The 24220-nt window shown below is 41.2% G+C and overlaps 1 protein-coding gene across 6 annotated transcripts in view; it reads right to left on the bottom strand.

Moving 5' to 3' along the window:
* Positions 1-24220, bottom strand: part of LOC139754680 (uncharacterized) — a 54383-nt gene that overhangs the window by 5967 nt on the left and 24196 nt on the right. For 5 of the 6 annotated variants that reach the window (XM_071672232.1, XM_071672231.1, XM_071672233.1 and 2 more), the window contains exons 4-5: positions 8690-9007; positions 1590-1739 (exon numbers count right to left, since the gene is read on the bottom strand). In XM_071672232.1, the coding sequence (XP_071528333.1) occupies positions 1590-1739; positions 8690-9007 (468 nt within the window). The remainder of the gene's footprint in view (positions 1-1589; positions 1740-8689; positions 9008-24220) is intronic. The other variant, XM_071672236.1, reaches the window with a different exon arrangement.

Raw genomic sequence — 24220 nt, 5'->3', positions numbered from 1 at the left:
CCATCAAAACTAAATCTGCACTCACCACCATACTGTGACATCTGACAATGGTGATGGTAGTCTTTAGGTACACTAGTTCCCCAAGATACGAAGTACTTACAACTCCTCATTGAAGCCACGAATAAAGAAAAAGGTCACCAGTTTAATATCTCTCCAGACTAAAAGAAGTGAGTGATGATAATGCAGTAGCTGCCTATATGTCATCACCTTACTTATAAGCTACAGTGTCAAAGACCAGGGAGGACTGCCACATGGCTGCTGATTTCTGTGAACTAGCTTTACATGTTTCATGATGGTCAAAGAGCGATGAATCCACATGAATATACCTTATTTTGGGATAATGAATAGCACGGGTTCTATCAGATGCTTACAAGATTCTGTCAGCAGGTAAGAAAAAGAACATTCATGTCAATTGCAGACAGTTGCATTGTTGAAGCAATGGTCAGGGTACTGGTTCATTTATTCCATGCTGAACACTCAACATAAGCTCTATGGCAAGAACAAGTAGGAAGTAGCCGGTAGGGGGCCACCAACTAGCGAGGTATAATACCGGTACTATCTGCAAGGGTATCAGGAGGATTAATGACAGCATCGTAGTGAGCCAGTTGTTGTCAAGTTGCACTGCACTGACTCGGGTAGCTATCTTTTCTTTCTGCCTCACCTATGCATGGACTACTGGCATTCTGTCCACAAACATACAAGCTCTCATGTCACACATAACACATAACAACACTCAACTCACACAACTCCTGTCTTTGTAACTAGGATTTCCTGTGGTGAACGCTATGCGCTAGCACTACCTTTTAGCAAAATGGTAGGCGCAATCGATAGAGGTTGTAGATAAGAACATTAGGAGGGAGCATTTGGTAAAAGTAGTGGGTTGGAACATAGGTAGTAAATGATAAGAACCTCTGGAAACACTTTGCTTGAGTTGCACTCTACCAGTGGCCTGCTTAGGGTGAAGCAATTAAGGCTAAGAAGCAGCAATGGAGTTCACTAGTTATGGAGACTTTTTGCCATGGCCATTTCCTTGACAAAGCCAGATAGAATGGGTACCAAAGATGTAGATACACAGAACAATAAATACTGCAATTAGAAGCAGGATAATCTTATTTTATTTTTTATTTTGCTTTGTCACTGTCTCCCACGTTTGCGAGGTAGCGCAAGGAAACAGACGAAAGAAATAATCTTAGTCTAAGAAATAAAATTTTCACAAAATATACACAAAACTAAAACATTTCCACTCGGAAAATGACTCTTGTAACTATCGTCTGTGAAGCATGCTGTGATCCCAACAGGCTTAGGGCCAGTCTGAATAGGCATGCTGAGGATTAATCAGTTCCCATTTTCTACTTATGGTAATTACTTCATTATGCACATATGGGTTAACCAAAAATTCTGTATTATTGCAGTCTGTATCTTCAGACTTGCCCTGGATGACATACATATTCAAGCCAACTAATTCCAAGAACTTGAAGAAATGAATTACAACAAACCCACTGATAAGGTAAAGGAAAAAATTCTTATATTCTCTAGTAATTATGATACTATGGTAATGTGAAAATTCAAAAACAAAACATTTTACTAACCAGAACAAGAGCCACATGATGTTTCAAACCTTGCTTAAGGTCATGAACGGTTGCCTCACGAGGAATGACTATACTCCAAAAGCCTCCATCATCCTTTTCAATATACACTTTCATTGCTCTTCCATGCTCTAGTTCAATTAAAGCATTTACCTATAAAAAAATTAAGCTTTCATAAACTAGCATGAGCAGGCTTGGGAAAACTGCTGAGGCTGAATAACATGGAAAACTGTAAGAAGTTTATGAAAATCAAAGACATAATAGGAGATGGTTATTATGGAGATAAGTGGAAAAAATGATGGCAAAAGATGAAATTTTCATTGCATTAATATATAAAGAGCAAAGAAGGTACAGTAGTATTCCATCAAAAGTATTACCCATCAGCCAACACCGTTAGATAATATTCAAATTAATACTGTGAATTAACAGGATTAGTTTTTAGATTGGCCACTCTGTCTATGTGATGTCAATCTCACTCCCAAGTACAAAAGTCAGCTTGCCTCAGCAATTGTTGATAATTCAGTGATACTGCTCTGAACTCACCCATAAGTAAGGCACGAAAAGAATTAGAAAGCAGACATCATAATGGAGAAGAAAATGAAAACATCAATCACTATCCAGGAGAAAGTTCAATTACCGCAAAAGTTGAACAAAAGAGTTTGGGTAAGGTTTCTGTGTCCACTATAAAATGTTAGCTCCTCAATAATGTATAATCTGAAAAGTGAAAAGATACATTAATCAAACTTTTATGCTGCAAGTGAATCATAAGTAAATGAGGGTGAACAGGAAAGATGATTCATTGAGCATTACTAAGTGACATGCATGCAAAATAGAGATTACTGGATTTGAAAGTGCTGAGAAGGGCAGCTGGTGGGATGTCTGAGGGTGAAGACTTGCAGAGGCTTTGGGAAAAGAAGGAATGATATGGGTGAGAAGAGGGTGGTGAGAGTAAGTGAGACTGGAAAAGGGAAATAGGTTGAGCATCTCTAATCTGAAATCCGAAATGCTCCAAAATCTGAAGCTTGCCCATATAGGGCTCTGATGTTCTGTTGGCGCCAGTTCGTTACTAACCATTGTCACCGCCAGACCTACATGCATTACTCACTGTGTTTTTTGCTTATTCTCTGCTCTGTGGTACAAAGATATTGTTAAAAATGTCATATAGGCCTGCAGATAAAGAGGCTCCATTTATTCATTCACTGACCAACAGTGAAATAGCTGAGATGATTCTGAATCAAGGTGATTGTGATAAGAGACACTGAGGATGACTTTGTTAACACTGCAGAAAAAGTGCCTTTGGACATGGTAAAAATGTGTGATGGACTTATTGAAGGACTAGAGCAGCATGTATTGATAACAGAACAAGAAATCATGTCAGTTAATAAAATCAAAGAGAGACTTCCAAAACAAAAACCATTGTTAATGAGGCAGATAACTCCGGGGAAACATTTAAAAAACTGAGTTTGTGGCATCTTAGCTTTCAGACAGTTCAGTGTTACACAAACTTTGTTTCATGCACAAAATTATTAGAAATACTGTATAAATTACCTTCAGGCTGTGTATAAGGTGTATGTGAAACATTTATCGATTTTATGATTAACCTTGGGTCCCATCCCCAAGATATCTCATTATCTATTATCCATCATGTGGAAAACAGGACGGTATGGAAACAAAGAGGTTAGAGCTTAACATACCTCAACATTTCGACCGTTCAGCAGTTTACCTTATGAGATACTGATTCCCACATTCAGAGGGACCATAATTCCCAGCAAGTGAAAGTCACCCAGTCAGATGCCTTGGCGTACCACCATCTGATTGGATCACTTGTCCTGCTACCTCCACTCAGTCACAGCAATCTCCACTGCCTGACGTGACCAGCAGACAGGGTTGTGCGGAGGAGGGTGGATGTGTCGGAAATGAAATGTTTGAGGACAATATGTGGTGTGAGGTGGTTTGATCGAGTAAGTAATGAAAGGGTAAAAGAGATGTGTGGTAATAAAAAGAACGTGGATGAGAGAGAGCAGAAAAGGGTGTATTGAAATGGTTTGGCCACATTGAGAGAATGAGAGAGAAAAGATTGACAAAGAGGTTATATGTGTCAGAGGTGGAGGGAACAAGGAGAAGTGGGAGACCAAATTGGAGGTGGAAGGATGGAGTGAAATAGATTTTGAGCAATTGGGGCCTGAACATACAGGAAGGTGAAAGGCGAGAAAGGAATAGAGTGAATTGGAACGATGTGGTATACCGTAGTGGACGTGCTGTCAATGGATTGAACCAGGGCATGTGAAGTGTGTGGGGTAAACCATGGAAAGTTTTGTGGGGCCTGGATGTGGAAAGGGAGCTGTGGTTTCAGTGCATTACACATGACAGCTAGAGACTGAGTGTGAATGAATGTGGCCTTTGTTGTCTTTTCCTAACTTGTGTTGGTGGTGGTGGTGGTGCTGTTATTCATGTGTGGCGGGCTGGCAACAGAAATGGATGAAGGCAGCAAGTATGAATATGTACATGCATATATATATATGTTTATATCTATGTATGTATACATTGAAATGTATAGGTATGTATATGTACCTGTGTCAGTGTATATACATATGCATGTGTTGGGCCATTCTTTCATCTGTTTCCTTGCGTTACCTTGCTAACACAAAAGACAGCAACCAAGTATTTTTCTTATTATACTTTGTCGCTGTCTCCCGTGTTAGTGAGGCAGCGCAAGGAAACAGGCGAAAGAATGGCCAAACCCACCCACATACACATTTATACAAGTATTTATATTTATATTTATTCATTTTGCTTTGTCGCTGTCTCCTGCATTAGCGAGGTAGCACAAGGAAACAGACGAAATAATGGCCCAACCCACCCACATACACATGTATATACACACACATTCACACACGCAAATATACATACCTACACATATCAACGTATACATATATATACACACACAGACATATACATATATACACATGCACATAATTCATGATGTCTGCCCTTATTCATTCCCATCGCCACCCTGCCACACATGAAATAACAACCCCCTCCCCCCAGCATGTGTGTGAGGGAGAGCTAGGAAAAGACAACAAAGGCCACATTCATTCACACTCAGTCTCTAGCTGTCATGTATAATGCACTGAAACCTCAGCTGCCTTTCCACATCCAGGCCCCACAGAACTTTCCATGCTTTACCCCAGACACTTTACACGCCCTGGTTGAATCCACTGACAGCACGTCGACCCCGGTATACCACATCGTTCCAATTCACTCTATTCCTTGCACGCCTTTCACCCTCCTGCATGTTCAGGCCCTGATCCCTCAAAATCTTTTTCACTCCATCTTTCCACCTCCAATTTGGTCTCCCACTTCTCATTCCCTCCACCTCTGACACATATATCCTCTTGGTCAATCTTTCCTCACTCATTCTCTCCATGTGACCAAACCATTTTAAAACACCCTCTTCTGCTCTTTCAACCACACTCTTTATTACCACACACATCTCTCTTACCCTATTATTACTTACTCGATCAAACCACCACACACCACATATTGTCCTCAAACATCTCATTTCCAGCACATCCACCCTCCTCCGCACAACTCTATCTATAGCCCAGGCCTCGCAACCATATAACATTGTTGGGACCACTATCCCTTCAAACATACCCATTTTTGCTTTCCGAGATCATGTTCTCAACTTCCACACATCCTTCAAGGCTCCCAGAACTTTCTCCCCCTCCCCCACCCTACGATTCACTTCCACTCCCATGGTTCCATCCGCTGCCAGATCCACTCCCAGATATCTAAAACACTTCACTTCCTCCAGTTTTTCTCCCTTCAAACTTACCTCCCAAGTGACTTGTCCCTCAACCCTACTGTACCTAATAACCTTGCTCTTATTCACATTTACTCTCAGCTTTCTTCTTTCACACACTTTACCAAACTCAGTCACCAGCTTCTGCAGTTTCTCACACAAATCAGCAACCAGCGCTGTATCATCCGCGAACAACAACTGACTCACTTCCCAAGCTCTCTCATCCACAACAGACTGCATACTTGCCCCTCTTTCCACAACTCTTGCATTCACCTCCCTAACAACCCCATCCATAAACATATTAAACAACCTTGGAGACACACACCCCTGCCGCAAACCTACATTCACTGAGAACCAATCACTTTCCTCTATTCCTACACGTACACATGCCTTACATCCTCGATAAAAACTTTTCAATGCTTCTAACAACTTGCCATCCACACCATATATTCTTAATACCTTCCACAGAGCATCTCTATCAACTCTATCATATGCCTTCTCCAGATCCATAAATGCTACATACAAATCCATTTGCTTTTCTAAGTATTTCTCACATACATTCTTCAAAGCAAACACCTGATCCACACATCCTCTACCACTTCTGAAAACCACACTGCTCTTCCCCAATCTGATGCTCTGTACTTGCCTTCACCCTCTCAATCAATACCCTCCCATATAATTTACCAGGAATACTCAACAAACTTATACCTCTGTAATTTGAGCACTCACTCTTATCCCCTTTGCCTTTGTACAATGGCACTACGCAAGCATTCCTCCAATCCTCAGGCACCTCACCATGAGTCATACACACATTAAATAACCTTACCAACCAGTCAACAATATGGTCACCCCCTTTTTTAATAAATTCCACTGCAATACCATCCAAACCTGCTGCCTTGCCGGCTTTCATCTTCCGCAAAGCTTTTACTACCTCTTCTCTGTTTACCAAATCATTCTCCCTAACCCTCTCACTTTGGACACCACCTCGACCAAAACACCCTATATCTGCCACTCTATCATCATACACATTCAACAAACCTTCAAAATACTCACTTCATCTCCTTCTCACATCACCACTACTTGTTATCACCTCCCCATTAGCCCCCTTCACTGAAGTTCCCATTTGTTCCCTTGTCTTATGCACTTTACTTACCTCCTTCCAAAACATCTTTTTATTCTCCCTAAAATTTAATGATACTCTCTCACCCCAACTCTCCTTTGCCCTCTTTTGCACCTTTCTCTTGACCTCCTGCCTCTTTCTTTTATACATCTCCCTGTCATTTGTATTTTTTCCCTGCAAAAATCGTCCAAATGCCTCGCTCTTCTCTTTCACTAATAATCTTACTTCTTCATCCCACCACTCACTACCCTTTCTAATCTTAACCATTTTTTTTCGGGGGGGAGGGGGAAGAATCAACTAAAGACGTTCATGAACAATGTGAAAAATTGAACTCCACCTATTTTCTGCTAAATCATACCAAAGTGTGTAGATAACTCTTCATTCCTGAAATAAGTAAAGGGCTACTGAAGAGAATTGCAGAAAAATATAGGAAAACTACAGCTTCCCATAATATTCACCAATTATGTGTTGAATGTTTTGAACCAAAACTTTTGAAGCATCAGTGACTACACTCAGCAAACATAATGACAGGAATTTCAAAAGCTGAGATCTTTTGTTAAACAGAATTCTGGATGTCACAGTTCTACTTGAAACAGCTCTGCAATAATTTCAAACAGAAATGAAGTGAGAATGAGAACAGGAAAAGGGAAGTCTTAAGGTTCAATACATAAGGAAATGTGAATAAAATCAAGTTAGGAGTGAAGAGTGACAAGTTATTTGGGGAGTGAGTTTGAATGGAGAAAACGTGGAATGGAGTGCTTTAGATACCTGAGATATACTTTGTCCCTCATGCAACAAACTTCAGAATGGAAATCAAACTAAGATAGAGGGGAGTATGGTTTAGTTAAAAGATGAAATACATGACTAAAGCCCAGCCAAGATAACCTTCACAATATGGTCAGCAAATCCCGATGGATTCTGGTCAGCAAAACAATATTGGTTCTCAAGTCATTTAAAAGCTGTGAAAGAAGACCATTAAATGCCAAATTAAGGAATTTGAGAAAGGAGATAGAGTGTACAAGCCCAATTTGAAAGAAAAGAAACAAAATTATCATAGGCACCCACAGGCTGATAGTCATTCAAAATAGAGAGAGTTCACAGAATAAAAATAAATTCAGAAAGAATCAAAAGAGCAGTTATGATAATCATGGACATGTTGAGTGTCTAACTGCCTGTTCCAAATAATCAAGGACATAAAAAGTATTGGCCTTGACTAAAGTGGGACCGTCCTATGTAAGGATAAGTCAATATTGCTGAACCATGAAATCCCCTGTACAGAGAACTTCAGCACATGGATGTGTAGACAGCATTACCACACAACAGGTTGTAAAACAGTGAAGAATTATACATAACTGAGGAAAATGGGGAAAAATTCACAAATCACATAAGTTTTACAGAGTAAGGAAACTTTGAGCCAGATGGCACAGATGTTGGAAAACTAAATATCCACAGGGAGAGCAATAGGTGTTCTGGTTCTGCAGTATGCAAAAGCACCACCCATGGAGAGGAAACAGCAGCAAATATTACATGTGAAGATTTGAAAATAAACAGAAGGGGAAGGCAGATGGTGTTCTGCATGTAGGTGGTCAGGTCTGAGACTGCAAATACTGGAAAGTGGATAAACATTTAACCAGGTCTAGAGGCAGTGTCAATAAAGATGAGGTGGGTTACAGGAATTTGTTGATGGTCAAGGGGGCCCAGGAACCCCTCCTCTACCAGTGTTCATTAAGAACATAAGATCATGGGGGAAGAGAGAGAACAGCTGAGCAAAATAAAACTTGACAACACAGGTGTAAACACAATGGCCAAAGATCAGAAGGTAACGAAAATGATACAAGGAAACCAAGGATATCAAACACTGGAAGGGGAAGGTACATTCAGCACATCAAATGCAGATGGACTGTTAGCAAATTTCAAAGAATAAGAGATTACATATCATGCATATGAGATAAACAAATTATTGGAGGTTTTAAGAGAAAACTAGTCTTTAATGGATACATAATACCAAGAAAGGAAAGAGGGGACAGAAACAGGGTTTGGCCCTATCAGTAAGAAACAATCTGAAGTTTCATACTGTGCTAGTTCACAAATGCCAATCAGATGAGCAAAAAAGAGATGTCTTCTGATAAGACTTATTAATGTAGTTACTGCCAAATCAAATGCAGAAAGAAAACCAACCTCCTCCAATGTGACTTGAGGATGAAGGTCAGCTAGTATTGGGTCATCTTGTAGAAGCTGACTTAGAGCCCCTTGAAAATACCTCCTCAGCTCAGCATGGGAGAGTGTATTCAATTCTGAGCTTTCAGTTTCCTCAGTCTCGAGAGCTACCTTATATTCACTGGATGTGATGTTTTGGGAATTTCCCAAAACATTCTCAGTTTCTTCATCTTGTGACTTCATTAACTGTGCCCCACAGATGGGAAGGCTATTCTCTAAAGACCCTCCTATAGCATCAGATGATGCAGAGCTTTCAGTATGAATTTTCTTCTCCATTTTCTGAAATCAAAATACCATCAATTGAGATATAATTTAGCAACAGCTTAAACTAGAACAAGGAAACAATCTATAGATAAACCTATAGACATCAGAGAACAGACGCTTATATACCCCAATCAATGCACCCAGAACCTTAGCTCCCTTACCCAGCAAATGGCTTATTTCTGCTCCTGTGGTTCCAACCACTGCCATGTCCAATCCCGAGTACTCAAAACATTCATCTTCATCCAGGCTCTCTCCATTCCCACTAAGAATCAAACCAACTTGTCTCTCTTTCCTACTAAACAGCACTCAAGTTTCTCTCTTACACTCCTAAACTCAGATTCCACCTTCAGCAGTTTCTCACTTGAGTCTACCACCAGTCATGAAATCAGCATACAACAACTGCCTCACTTTCTATACCCCCCTCACCACCAACAGACTGTGCACCTGCCGTTTTCTCCAAAATCCTCACATTTACCTACCTCATCATCCAGTCCATTAACAGATTACATGGCCAAGATGACATCACACACACTTGCTGCAAACCTACTTATACCCACCTGTCTACCCAGATTATGACCCCAAGCTGATGTTGAGTCTACTATGATGCCCTAAGTCACACTTACACTATCAACAGCAATCACTCTCTTACATCATATACACAAATGGATCCCTATATTAAGCCAGTGAAGTTAATAAACGTCCTGTTGATGAACAGCATACTAACAGTTCCTGTTTATAAATGGGAATCAGGATCAATAAATGGGCAACTATAGTCCATAGTGAACTGTTCACAGTTCTCATTGCCCTGAAATTTATTGGTGACCCAAGAAAGGTAGTGTGACAGTATGTGATTAACTATCTTCATTAAGCATTAAGCTCCCATGAATATAATTACAGGTACACCATCGAATTTCCGGCAAGTAATGGTTTGGCACCTCCTTTAGTCCAGACAAAATTATGTGAGGGAACTTGAAATTACCACAGCTACCAGATTAGCTTACTGGGCGGCCACGGATGGCGTTGTGTGTAAGGAGCACTTATTTACATTCTTTACACTGCAATTGGTGGTGGTGATACCACATTTCTGTGAGATTCTTAGCACAATCGAGTGATGATGGAATGGTTTCGACAGCGTCAAAGTGATGGAGTGGACTTGTCAGGTAGCATGATAATGGACCAGGCCAAGTTGTTCCATAAAGAACTTAAATTACATGAGCGTAACTATAGTGAAGGATGACTTCAAAGATTCAAGAAGCAGCATGGAATTTCCATGAATAAACTGTGCAGAGAAAAGCGATCAGCAAACCATGAAGGAACTGCTGAGTATATGGAAATATTTGCGAAACTCATAGCTGACGAGCACCTCAGTCTTGAGCAGGTGTATATTCATTTATTCATTATACTTTGTCGCTGTCTCCCGCGTTAGCGAGGTAGCGCAAGGAAACAGACGAAAGAATGGCTCAACCTATCCACATACACATGCATATACATAAACGCCCACACATGCACATATACGTACCTATACATTTCAACATATGCATGCATATACATACAATGACATATACATATATACATGTTGGAAAGGATCACAATTTTGCACGTGATCATGTATATTTCTAAGAGTCCATGGGGAAAATGAAACAAGATAAGGAACTTGTCATGTTTCATTTTCCCTGTGGACTCTTAGGAATACATATATACATATGTAGATATTTGTACTTGCTGCCTTCATCCATTCCCATCGCCACCCCGCCACACATGAAATGGCACCCCCCTAGCCCTGCGCACACGTGAGGTAGTGCTAGAAAAAGACTACAAAGGCAGGTGTATAATGCAGATGAATACTTTAGACACATGGTATACTTTAGACACATGGGAGATGTATAATCAGTGGGTTAGAGGTGTGTTGATGAATTATTATTATGTGACCACAGTTGGTCTGGCAAAATGGTTAATCCAGCAAGGCTTTGGAACCAAGAGTACCAGAAAATCAGTGGTGTACCTGTATCATAGGCTTCTGTCTGGAGCACATTTCAGTTATAACAGTACAAAGTTCCTTGCTTGCCAGGGTTTGGTCAACCATGGTTTTGAACGTACATGCTTAGAAGAATGTATTCACCAACTTAACAATCATGGGATCAATTTCTGATTATTTATTTTTATTTATTTTGCTTTGTCGCTGTCTCCCGCGTTTGCAAGGTAGCGCAAGGAAACAGACAAAAGAAATGGCCCAACCCACCCCCATACACATGTATTTACATACACGTCCACACACGCAAATATACATACCTATACATTTCAATGTACACATATATATACACACACAGACATATACATATATACACATGTACATAATTCATACTGTCTGCCTTTATTTATTCCCATCGCCACCTCACCACACATGGAATAACATCCCCCTCATGTGTGCGAAGGTAGCGCTAGGAAAAGACAACAAAGGCCCCATTCGTTCACACTCAGTCTCTAGCTGTCATGTAATAATGCCCGAAACCACAGCTCCCTTTCCACATCCAGGCCCCACACAACTTTCCATGGTTTACCCCAGACGCTTCACATGCCCTGATTCAATCCATTGACAGCACGTCGACCCGGTATACCACATCGTTCCAATTCACTCTATTCCTTGCACGCCTTTCACCCTCTTGCATGTTCAGGCCCCGATCACTCAAAATCTTTCTCACTCCATCTTTCCACCTCCAATTTGGTCTCCCACTTCTCGTTCCCTCCACCTCCAACACATATATCCTCTTGGTCAATCTTTCCTCACTCATTCTCTCCATGTGCCCAAACCATTTCAAAACACCCTCTTCTGCTCTCTCAACCACGCTCTTTTTATTTCCACACATCTCTCTTACCCTTACATTACTTACTCAATCAAACCACCTCACACCACATATTGTCCTCAAACATCTCATTCCCAGCACATCCACCCTCCTGTGCACAACTCTATCCATAGCCCACGCCTCGCATCCATACAACATTGTTGGAACCACTATTCCTTCAAACATACCCATTTTTGCTTTCCGAGATAATGTTCTCGACTTCCACACATTCTTCAAGGCTCCCAGGATTTTCGCCCCCTCTCCCACCCTATGATTCACTTCCGCTTCCATGGTTCCATCTGCTGCCAGATCCACTCCCAGATATCTAAAACACTTTACTTCCTCCAGTTTTTCTCCATTCAAACTTACCTCCCAATTGACTTGACCCTCAACCCTACTGATTATCTATGGTTTCCCATGGCACCACCAAAATTTTTTTCCACAAATTGGGTGAGAGTCACATGGCCATGGGCTGCTTTGCAACCAAGCTTCGAAGACTATCACTGCTGGAATGACATAAACAGGCATTGTTGCTAGAGCAAGCATCAAAATAGTCTTTAAATAGTCTTTCATGCAACCAAGCCAGCTGGTTGCTTTGTGGGAGTACATAACTAAAGATTCATGTAGGTGAAAATGAAAATAGGGTGCAAGAGATGGGTGATTATTAGTACTTATTCACCTGGCCATGAGAAGATGATAAGAAAGTGTTTTGGGAGCAGCTAAGTGACTGTCAGCAGTTTTTATGTGTGAGATCAGGTATTAGTGATGGGTGATTTAAACAACAGACTGAGGAATGTGGCAAATGAGGGTATAAGTGAAGGACATGGGGTATTCAGTGAAGTGAATGAGTGAACATGAATGGTGAACAGCTTGTGGAGGTGTGTATCAAAAAAGGACTAGTAATTGGAAATATGTGGTTTAAAAAGAGGGACATACATAAATATACATAAGTGAGCAGGAAAGATGGTAAGAGGGTATTACTGGATTACATACTAACTGACAGGCATGAAAAAGAAAGACTCCTGTATGTAAATGTGTTGAAAAGGGCAGCTGATGGGATGTCTAATCATTCCCTGGTGGAGGCAAGGATAAAAATTTGTCAGGGTTTTTGGAAGAGGAAACAAAATAAGAGAGAACAGGTAGGCGAAAATAAGTAACCATGGAAAAGAGACAAAGGTGAGATTAAATGAAGAAAGGGGAGACATTTAAGGAGGCAGCTCTGGCACATTCTCTGTTCTCAATGATTTAGAGCAAATTATCTCCCACTCCACCCATATTCCTAACCACTGTAACTGCTCTACTCATATTCTGGATTTGTTTTTCACCTCTAGTCCATCCCGTTGTAAATTTACAATCTTGCTCCCAATTACTTCATCTGATCACCTTCTCATATATGATTCTATTCTAGTGGCACCTTCCCCTCCAGCAGCCCCTTCTAAGCATAAAAAAAATACTGACACCTCAACTTTCCTTGGATAAATTACTGCCTCATATGGTGGTGCTTCTGTCTCTGCCAGATATATAGAAGAGGTTATTCTTGCAAGAATGGAAGCATTTATCCACTCTTCCTCCAAGATGACTTCATGGTTCAACTGTTCCTGTTCTCAGGCCATTCAGGCAAGGGATCAGGCATATTAGGCTTGGAAAAACTCTCCTTCCTCTAGCTCCTATTCAGCTTTTATCTCTGCCTCTGATCAATGCAAACATGTTACTGTGCGGTAAAGCATTCCTTTATTCAAAGGAAGTGCAATAACCTTTCCTCTGCATCCACTAATCTTTCTGGTCTTTAGCTAAGGGCATCTCTAAAACTTCTGCTGCTCTACCTTCCTTCAATTTTCCATTCTGATGGTACTACAGCTGTCTATCCCATACACAAAGCAACTTACTTTGGTTCCCATTTCTCCTATAACTCTACCTTGGATAACTCTAACATTCCTTCGCCCCCAAGATGTTCCTCTTACCAATCCTAAGCCCCTTCCTGTAATCGCTTTTTGGCCTGTCCAAAAAGAGCTTCTCTTTCTGGTCACAAGCAAGACTTATGGTCCTGATGGTATCCATCCCCGTTTACTAAAAGAGTGTGCCTCTTAACTTGCACTTGTGCTTGCTCATCTGTTTCCATTTCTATTTTAAAGCAAAAACTTTTCCTTTTCCTTAGAAGCAAGCATTGTTACATAACATCTCTATGAAGGGTGACTATTCTGACCCCTCTAACTATCATCCTATTGCTTTGACATCTACCATTTCAGAAGTCTTTGAATCCCTCCTCAACTCCCATATCATTAAACACCTTGAAAATCACAGTGTTCTCTCTGATCACCATTACAGCTTCTGTAAGGCAAGATCCACTGGTGATATTCTGTCATATCTTACTAATGTCTGGTCATTATCCTTGAAAGATTTTGGGAAGTCATGTGTAGTTGCCCTTGACATATCCAAAGCTTTAGACAGGGTATGGCATTGGGGTCTCATGTCTAAGCTCTCCTATTTTGGCTTCCCTCTCTCACTTTATTCCTTCATATCAAGTTTCCTCTCCGGCCGATCTATCTCTAGTTGTTGATGGATCAACCTCCCCCTTTTCTACATCAACAGTGGTGCCCCTCAAGGTTCTGTCCTGTTCCCTACACCTATTCTCTTTTTTTTTCAACAATTTTCTCTACTCCACAAATAATCCAATGCACTTATATGCTGACAACTCAACACTGCATTCATCCACATCCTTCAATTCTGCACCCTCTTCTCTCACTCGATCTGCACCTTGCCTTGACAGTTTTTTCAATAAACTCAGACTTGGACAGGATATCTCAGTTGGGTAGACAAAATCTCATTTAGTTTAAAGCCTCCAAGATCCAGTTTCTACCTTTCCCTCTACTGAAAACTTTTAACAACTCTCGTCTCTCCTTTGACGGTTCAGTAATGCCACCTCTTGGCTCAATGAACATACTTGACATTAATGTAACATTCACTCTTTCTTCGAAACTCCACATTACATATATAGCTAAGTCTGCCTCTTAAGAAACTGGGTGTCCTGTTTAGCTGTTGACACCTCTTTTCTTCTGAGCAGATGCTCCATTTATACAAAGGATTGAGTGGTCTTTGTATGGAGTACTACTCTCACATCTGGGGTGAATCTAGCTTTGCATCCTTACTCGACAAAGTCAAAAGTGGACCAACTTATAAACTGTCCCATGCTAACTTCTAAACTTGTCCCTCTAGCCATATGCTGCAATGATGGTTCACTTTCCCCTCTTCTGTAAGGATTGCTTTGGTTTTTTCTCCCAAGAGCTGGCTGCTTATGTGCCCACACAACTAGCTAGATCATGCAATACTTGGCAAGCTGCTGTATCACATGATTACTGTGTGGCCATCAGCAACTAAAGGGTGGGCTGTTTTGACAACTGCTTATTTCCCTACACATCAAAGCTTTGAAATTCTCTACCTTCTCATGTTTTTCCCCAAAACTGTGACCTGGCACGTTTTATAAGAGGTTTTACACTTCCTCCAAAATTTTTAAATACTTTCCCTCGTTTTTCTTTTTCAATTTCATAATTCTCTCTTATTTCAATTAAGGCCCAGCCTTGATATGAACTTTTGTCTGTGATTGGAGCTTTCAGGAAAAAAAAAAAAGAAGAAAAAAAAAGTAGGTGGTGGGCAGGTAACAAGGGGTTGTGAGAGGTGGGATAACGAAGTAAAGCTGCAAGGGAGTAAAAAGGGAGGTATTGGTTGTACTTCAACGCAAGGAGTGCAAGTGACTGGGAGATGTACTACAGAAAGTGGCAAGAGGTCAAGAAAAAGGTACAGGGGTTAAAAAAAGAGGAAAACAAGAATTGGGATGAATGAATATCAGTAAACTTAAGGCAATAAAAGAGTAAAATATGTTTTGGACGGAGAAAAACAAGAGAACAAATAGGAACATTGGTGAAGGGCAAACGAAGAGGTAACAGGTAGTGATGAGGTGGAAAGGAGATGGAGTTTGTATTTTGAAGGATTGTTGAACGCGTCTGATGATAAGGTGCCAGATGTAGAGGGTTTGGGTTGGTGAGGTATGCAAAGTGAGAGTCATGAAAAGTGGTTTGGTGAAGAGAGAAGTGGTGAAAGCCTTATGTAAGATGGAATGTGACTAGGCAGCTGTAGTGGGTGGTATTACAGTTGAATTTCTTGGGAAAGGGTGTAACTATGATGATGATTGGTCAGTTTGGATTTTCAATGTATGTATGGATTATGTTGAGGTGCCTGAGGATTGTTGGAATGCATGTATAGTGTCACCCTATAAAGGCAAGGGGAACAACGGTGAGTGTTTCAATTTAGTTGAGTGTACCTGTTAAATTGTATAGGACAGTAGTGATTGAAAGGGTGAAAGCATGTACAAAGCTTCAGACTGGGGAGAACATTGGGTCTCAGGAGTGGTTGAGGATGCGTGGATCAGGTGTTTGCTTTAAAGAATGTGTGTGAAAAATACCTAGAGAAACAAGTATCTGCGTATGGTATTTCTGAGTCTAGAGAAAGCATATGATAGAGTTGATAGAGATGCCTTATGGAAGCCTTTATAAATATATGACGTGGGAGGAAAACTCCAAGAAGCAGTGAGAAGTTTTTATCACCAGTGCAAGGCGTGTGTACCAGTACAGTGAGAAGTATATCCTGGTGAAGGTTGGTCTGTAGCAGGGGTGTGTGATGTTACCATGGCTGTATAATTTGCTCATGGATCAGGTTTTGAGGTAGGTAAATGCTAAGGTCTTGGAAAAGGGGCAAAGTATGCAGTCTATAGGATATGAGGGGGGCCTGGAGAGTAAGTCAGTCATTATTTGCTGATGACACAACACTGGTGGCAGTTCTGAGTGAGAAACTGAGGTCAGTGACTGAGTTTGGGAGTGTGTGTACAAGAAGGAAGTTAAGAGTAAATATGAATAAAAGCATGGTTATCAAGTTTAGTAGGGCATATGTAAAAGTTGGCTGGGGAGTTAGCTTCAATGGAGAAAATTTGGAAGAAATGAAGTGTTTTATAAACCTGAGAGTGAATATGGCAGCAAAAGTGAATAATAGGATCGATGAGGGGCGAAGGTTCTGGGGGCATTAAGGAATGTGTAGAACGAGAGTTCATTATCTGGTGGAGCAAAAATGGGAATGTTTGAAGGTACAGTAATCCTAAAGATGTTGTATGGAAGCAAGGCATGGGCTATAGATAGGGGTGCATGGAGGAGGATGGCCCCTATCAGAAATTAAAAGTCTGAGGACAATGTGTGGTGTGAGTTGGTCTGACCGAATAAGAAATAAAAGGGGTAAGAAAGAGGTGTTGTAAAAAGTGTGGTTATGTGAGCTGAAGAGGGTGTGCTGAAATGGTTTGGACATATGGAAAGAATGAGAGAGGAGAGATTGACAAAGAGGATATATGTGTTAGAAGTGGAGGGGACAAAGAGGAGATCAAATTGGAGATGGAAGGATGCAGTGAAAAAGATTATGAGTGATCAGAGCCTGAACATATAGGAGGGTGAAAGGAGTGCAAAGTACAGAGTGAATTGGGGGGATGTCATGTATAGGTGTTAATAAGCTGTCAATGGACTGAACCAGCTGGGGGAAATTATGGAAGGATCTGTCGGGCTTGATTGTGGATAAATGGCTATGGTTTGGCGCATTGTACATGACAGCTAGAGATTGGATAAATTGAATGCAGACTTTCTTCATTTGTTCCTAGCCCTACCTTCCTTATATGAAAAAATGGCAGACATATAAAAGAAAGGAAAGAAGTTTTGTACACCATTTCTTTGAACACACATGCATCTGGAGTATAACATGTTTATTTTTAACTCTGAAAAGTTTGTTATAGGACTTTAGGCATGTCTCTTAAGAGGCATTCCCCATAACCCCCAATTTCCTGTAAGTGCAGCACCTTGCCAACCACAGGGTCTTCCAAGAATCCCTTCTCATTTTGGATTAGAACATATGGAGCAATTAGTGAATTAGCAAAAGTCTGTGATGCTGAAGATCAAGTTGACTTTAATCTTGGTCAACCAATATCCAAGGAGAGTTTGAACAAAACTTTGTAAGCTTAAGGGAATGTGAATGTGACACTAGGAAATCCAAACACTAATTACATCATACAAAAACAATATATATATATATATATATATATATATATATATATATATATATATATATATATATTTTTTTTATTATTATACTTTGTCGCTGTCTCCCGCGTTTGCGAGGTAGCGCAAGGAAACAGACGAAGGAAATGGCCCAACCCACCCCCCCCATACACATGTATATACATACGTCCACACACGCAAATATACATACCTACACAGCTTTCCATGGTTTACCCCAGACGCTTCACATGCCTTGATTCAATCCACTGACAGCACGTCAACCCCGGTATACCACATCGCTCCAATTCACTCTATTCCTTGCCCTCCTTTCACCCTCCTGCATGTTCAGGCCCCGATCACACAAAATCTTTTTCACTCCATCTTTCCACCTCCAATTTGGTCTCCCTCTTCTCCTCGTTCCCTCCACCTCCAACACATATATTCTCTTGGTCAATCTTTCCTCACTCATTCTCTCCATGTGCCCAAACCACTTCAAAACACCCTCTTCTGCTCTCTCAACCACGCTCTTTTTATTTCCACACATCTCTCTTACCCTTACGTTACTAACTCGATCAAACCACCTCACACCACACATTGTCCTCAAACATCTCATTTCCAGCACATCCATCCTCCTGCGCACAACTCTATCCATAGCCCACGCCTCGCAACCATACAACATTGTTGGAACCACTATTCCTTCAAACATACCCATTTTTGCTTTCCGAGATAATGTTCTCGACTTCCACACATTCTTCAAGGCTCCCAGAATTTTCGCCCCCTCCCCCACCCTATGATCCACTTCCGCTTCCATGGTTCCATCCGCTGCCAGATCCACTCCCAGATATCTAAAACACTTCACTTCCTCCAGTTTTTCTCCATTCAAACTCACCTCCCAATTGACTTGACCCTCAACCCTACTGTACCTAATAACCTTGCTCTTATTCACATTTACTCTTAACTTTCTTCTTCCACACACTTTACCAAACTCAGTCACCAGCTTCTGCAGTTTCTCACATGAATCAGCCACCAGCGCTGTATCATCAGCGAACAACAACTGACTCACTTTCCAAGCTCTCTCATCCCTAACAGACTTCATACTTGCCCCTCTTTCCAAAACTCTTGCATTTACCTCCCTAACAACCCCATCCATAAACAAATTAAACAACCATGGAGACATCACACACCCCTGCCGCAAACCTACATTCACTGAGAACCAATCACTTTCCTCTCTTCCTACACGTACACATGCCTTACATCCTCGATAAAAACTTTTCACTGCTTCTAACAACTTTCCTCCCACACCATATATTCTTAATACCTTCCACAGAGCATCTCTATCAACCCTATCATATGCCTTCTCCAGATCCATAAATGCTACATACAAATCCATTTGCTTCTCTAAGTATTTCTCACATACATTCTTCAAAGCAAACACCTGATCCACACATCCTCTACCACTTCTGAAACCACACTGCTCTTCCCCAATCTGATGCTCTGTACATGCCTTCACCCTCTCAATCAATACCCTCCCATATAATTTACCAGGAATACTCAACAAACTTATACCTCTGTAATTTGAGCACTCACTCTTATCCCCTTTGCCTTTGTACAATGGCACTATGCACGCATTCCGCCAATCCTCAGGCACCTCACCATGAGTCATACATACATTAAATAACCTTACCAACCAGTCAACAATACAGTCACCCCCTTTTTTAATAAATTCCACTGCAATACCATCCAAACCTGCTGCCTTGCCGGCTTTCATCTTCCGCAAAGCTTTCACTACCTCTTCTCTGTTTACCAAATCATTTTCCCTAACCCTCTCACTTTGCACACCACCTCGACCAAAACACCCTATATCTGCCACTCTATCATCAAACACATTCAACAAACCTTCAAAATACTCACTCCATCTCCTTCTCACATCACCACTACTTGTTATCACCTCCCCATTTGCGCCCTTCACTGAAGTTCCCATTTGCTCCCTTGTCTTACGCACTTTATTTACCTCCTTCCAGAACATCTTTTTATTCTCCCTAAAATTTAATGATACTCTCTCACCCCAACTCTCATTTGCCCTTTTTTTCACCTCTTGCACCTTTCTCTTGACCTCCTGTCTCTTTCTTTTATACATCTCCCACTCAATTGCATTTTTTCCCTGCAAAAATCGTCCAAATGCCTCTCTCTTCTCTTTCACTAATACTCTTACTTCTTCAACCCACCACTCACTACCCTTTCTAATCAACCCACCTCCCACTCTTCTCATGCCACAAGCATCTTTTGCGCAATCCATCACTGATTCCCTAAATACATCCCATTCCTCCCCCACTCCCCTTACTTCCATTGTTCCCACCTTTTTCCATTCTGTACTCAGTCTCTCCTGGTACTTCCTCACACAGGTCTCCTTCCCAAGCTCACTTACTCTCACAACCCTCTTCACCCCAACATTCACTCTTCTTTTCTGAAAACCCACACAAATCTTCACCTTAGCCTCCACAAGATAATGATCAGGCATCCCTCCAGTTGCACCTCTCAGCACATTAACATCTAAAAGTCTCTCTTTCGCATGCCTGTCAATTAACACGTAGTCCAATAACGCTCTCTGGCCATCTCTCCTACTTACATATATTTTTTTTTTCATACTATTCGCCATTTCCCGCGATAGCGAGGTAGCGTTAAGAACAGAGGACTGGGCCTTTTTTGGAATATCCTCACCTGGCCCCCTCTGTTCCTTCTTTTGGAAAAAAAAAAAAAAATATATATATATATATATATATATATATATATATATATATATATATATATATATATATATATATATTATATTATATTTTTTTATTATAGTTTGTCGCTGTCTCCCGCGTTTGCGAGGTAGCGCAAGGAAACAGACGAAAGAAATGGCCCAACCCCCCCCATACACATGTATATACATACGTCCACACACGCAAATATACATACCTACACAGCTTTCCATGGTTTACCCCAGACGCTTCACATGCCTTGATTCAATCCACTGACAGCACGTCAACCCCGGTATACCACATCGCTCCAATTCACTCTATTCCTTGCCCTCCTTTCACCCTCCTGCATGCTCAGGCCCCGATCACACAAAATCTTTTTCACTCCATCTTTCCACCTCCAATTTGGTCTCCCTCTTCTCCTTGTTCCCTCCACCTCCGACACATATATCCTCTTGGTCAATCTTTCCTCACTCATCCTCTCCATGTGCCCAAACCACTTCAAAACACCCTCTTCTGCTCTCTCAACCACGCTCTTTTTATTTCCACACATCTCTCTTACCCTTACGTTACTCACTCGATCAAACCACCTCACACCACACATTGTCCTCAAACATCTCATTTCCAGCACATCCATCCTCCTGCGCACAACTCTATCCATAGCCCACGCCTCGCAACCATACAACATTGTTGGAACCACTATTCCTTCAAACATACCCATTTTTGCTTTCCGAGATAATGTTCTCGACTTCCACACATTCTTCAAGGCCCCCAGGATTTTCGCCCCCTCCCCCACCCTATGATCCACTTCCGCTTCCATGGTTCCATCCGCTGCCAGATCCACTCCCAGATATCTAAAACACCCTGGCCGCCCCGCTAGACTACGAGCTTCACGCTAAGAAAGTGAACTACGCGGGAAACGGCGATCAAATTTAAAGAGGGAAGTCAGCACCACAAGTAAAGCATCCTCCTCGAAGGCTCAGAGTGGGGTGCCTAAATGTGTGTGGATGTAACCAAGATGTGAAGACCCTTACTGGAAAAACAATCACTCTTGAAGTAGAACCTTCAGACACAATTGAAAATGTGAAGGAAAATAGTGAAATTGGAGAAAAATGTAGCTTAGACATTGAAGCTTATTGATACAGTGGTTAAATTGATGAGAACTGCCATTGACGTTTGTGTAAATAAATTATACATTTCCTTTTTTCCATAGCCAGAGGTTGAACCATTATGTGACATTCTTTTTTTCATTCATTTCAAGCTAGAAGTTTCAGTTTTCTAAATTGTTTCTTACATTTCTCATATGTATATATATGTATGTGTGTGTGTGTGTATATGTGCGTATGTATGTGTATGTGTGTGTATGTGTATATGTATATATATATGTATATTATCCCTGGGGATAGGGGTGAAAGAATACTTCCCACGTATTCCTCGCGTGTCGTAGAAAGCGACTAGAGGGGACGGGAGCGGGGGGCCAGAAATCCTCCCCTCCTTGTATTAACTTTCTAAAATGGGATATATATATATATATATATATATATATTTTTTTTTTTCATACTATTCACCATTTCCCGCGTTAGCAAGGTAGTGTTAAGAACACAGGACTGGACCTTTGAGGGAATATCCTCACCTGGCCCCCTTCTCTGTTCCTTCTTTTGGAAAATCAAAAAAACTGAGAGGGGAGGATTTCCAGCCCCCGCTCCCTTCCCTTTTAGTAGCCTTCTACGACACGCAGGGAATACCTGGGAAGTATTCTTTCTCCCCTATCCCCAGGGAAAATATATATATATATATATATATATATATATATATATATATATATATATATATATATATATATATATATATATATATTATATATATATAGTTGATAGAGATGCTCTGTGGAAGGTATTAAGAATATATGGTGTGGGAGGCAAGTTGTTAGAAGCAGTGAAAAGTTTTTATCGAGGATGTAAGGCATGTGTACGTGTAGGAAGACAGGAAAGTGATTGGTTCTCAGTGAATGTAGGTTTGCGGCAGGGGTGTGTGATGTCTCCATGGTTGTTTAATTTGTTTATGGATGGGGTTGTTAGGGAGGTAAATGCAAGAGTTTTGGAAAGAGGGGCAAGGATGAAGTCTGTTGGGGATGAGAGAGCTTGGGAAGTGAGTCAGTTGTTGTTCGCTGATGATACAGCGCTGGTGGCTGATTCATGTGAGAAACTGCAGAAGCTGGTGACTGAGTTTGGTAAAGTGTGTGAAAGAAGAAAGTTAAGAGTAAATGTGAATAAGAGCAAGGTTATTAGGTACAGTAGGGTTGAGGGTCAAGTCAATTGGGAGGTGAGTTTGAATGGAGAAAAACTGGAGGAAGTGAAGTGTTTTAGATATCTGGGAGTGGATCTGGCAGCGGATGGAAACATGGAAGCGGAAGTGGATCATAGGGTGGGGGAGGGGGCGAAAATTCTGGGAGCCTTGAAGAATGTGTGGAAGTCGAGAACATTATCTCGGAAAGCAAAAATGGGTATGTTTGAAGGAATAGTGGTTCCAACAATGTTGTATGGTTGCGAGGCGTGGACTATGGATAGAGTTGTGTGCAGGAGGATGGATGTGCTGGAAATGAGATGTTTGAGGACAATGTGTGGTGTGAGGTGGTTTGATCGAGTAAGTAACGTAAGGGTAAGAGAGATGTGTGGAAATAAAAAGAGCGTGGTTGAGAGAGCAGAAGAGGGTGTTTTGAAATGGTTTGGTCACATGGAGAGAATGAGTGAGGAAAGATTGACCAAGAGGATATATGTGTCGGAGGTGGAGGGAACGAGGAGAAGAGGGAGACCAAATTGGAGGTGGAAAGATGGAGTGAAAAAGATTTTGTGTGATCGGGGCCTGAACATGCAGGAGGGTGAAAGGAGGGCAAGGAATAGAGTGAATTGGAGCGATGTGGTATACCGGGGTTGACGTGCTGTCAGTGGATTGAATCAAGGCATGTGAAGCGTCTGGGGTAAACCATGGAAAGCCGTGTAGGTATGTATATTTGCGTGTATGGACGTATGTATATACATGTGTATGGGGGTGGGTTGGGCCATTTCTTTCGTCTGTTTCCTTGCGCTACCTCGCAAACGCGGGAGACACCGACAAAGCAAAAAAAAAATATATATATATATATATATATATATATATATATATATATATATATATATATATATATATATATATATATATATTATTATTATTATTTTGCTTTGTTGCTGTCTCCCGCGTTTGCGAGGTAGCGCAAGGAAACAGACGAAAGAAATGGCCCAACCCACCCCCATACACATGTATATACACACACATCCACACACGCAAATATACATACCTATACATCTCAATGTACACATATATATACACACACAGACACATATTCGTTCACACTCAAGTCTCTAGCTGTCATGCAAATAATGCCAGAAACCACAGCTCCCTTTCCACATCCAGGCCCCACACAGCTTTCCATGGTTTACCCCAGACGCTTCACATGCCCTGATTCAATCCACTGACAGCACGTCAACCCCGGTAAACCACATCGATCCAATTCACTCTATTCCTTGC

This window comes from Panulirus ornatus, chromosome 17, assembly GCF_036320965.1.
Source record: "Panulirus ornatus isolate Po-2019 chromosome 17, ASM3632096v1, whole genome shotgun sequence".
Classification (NCBI taxonomy): domain Eukaryota; kingdom Metazoa; phylum Arthropoda; class Malacostraca; order Decapoda; family Palinuridae; genus Panulirus; species Panulirus ornatus.
This window is presented reverse-complemented; position numbering and strand designations above follow the sequence as displayed.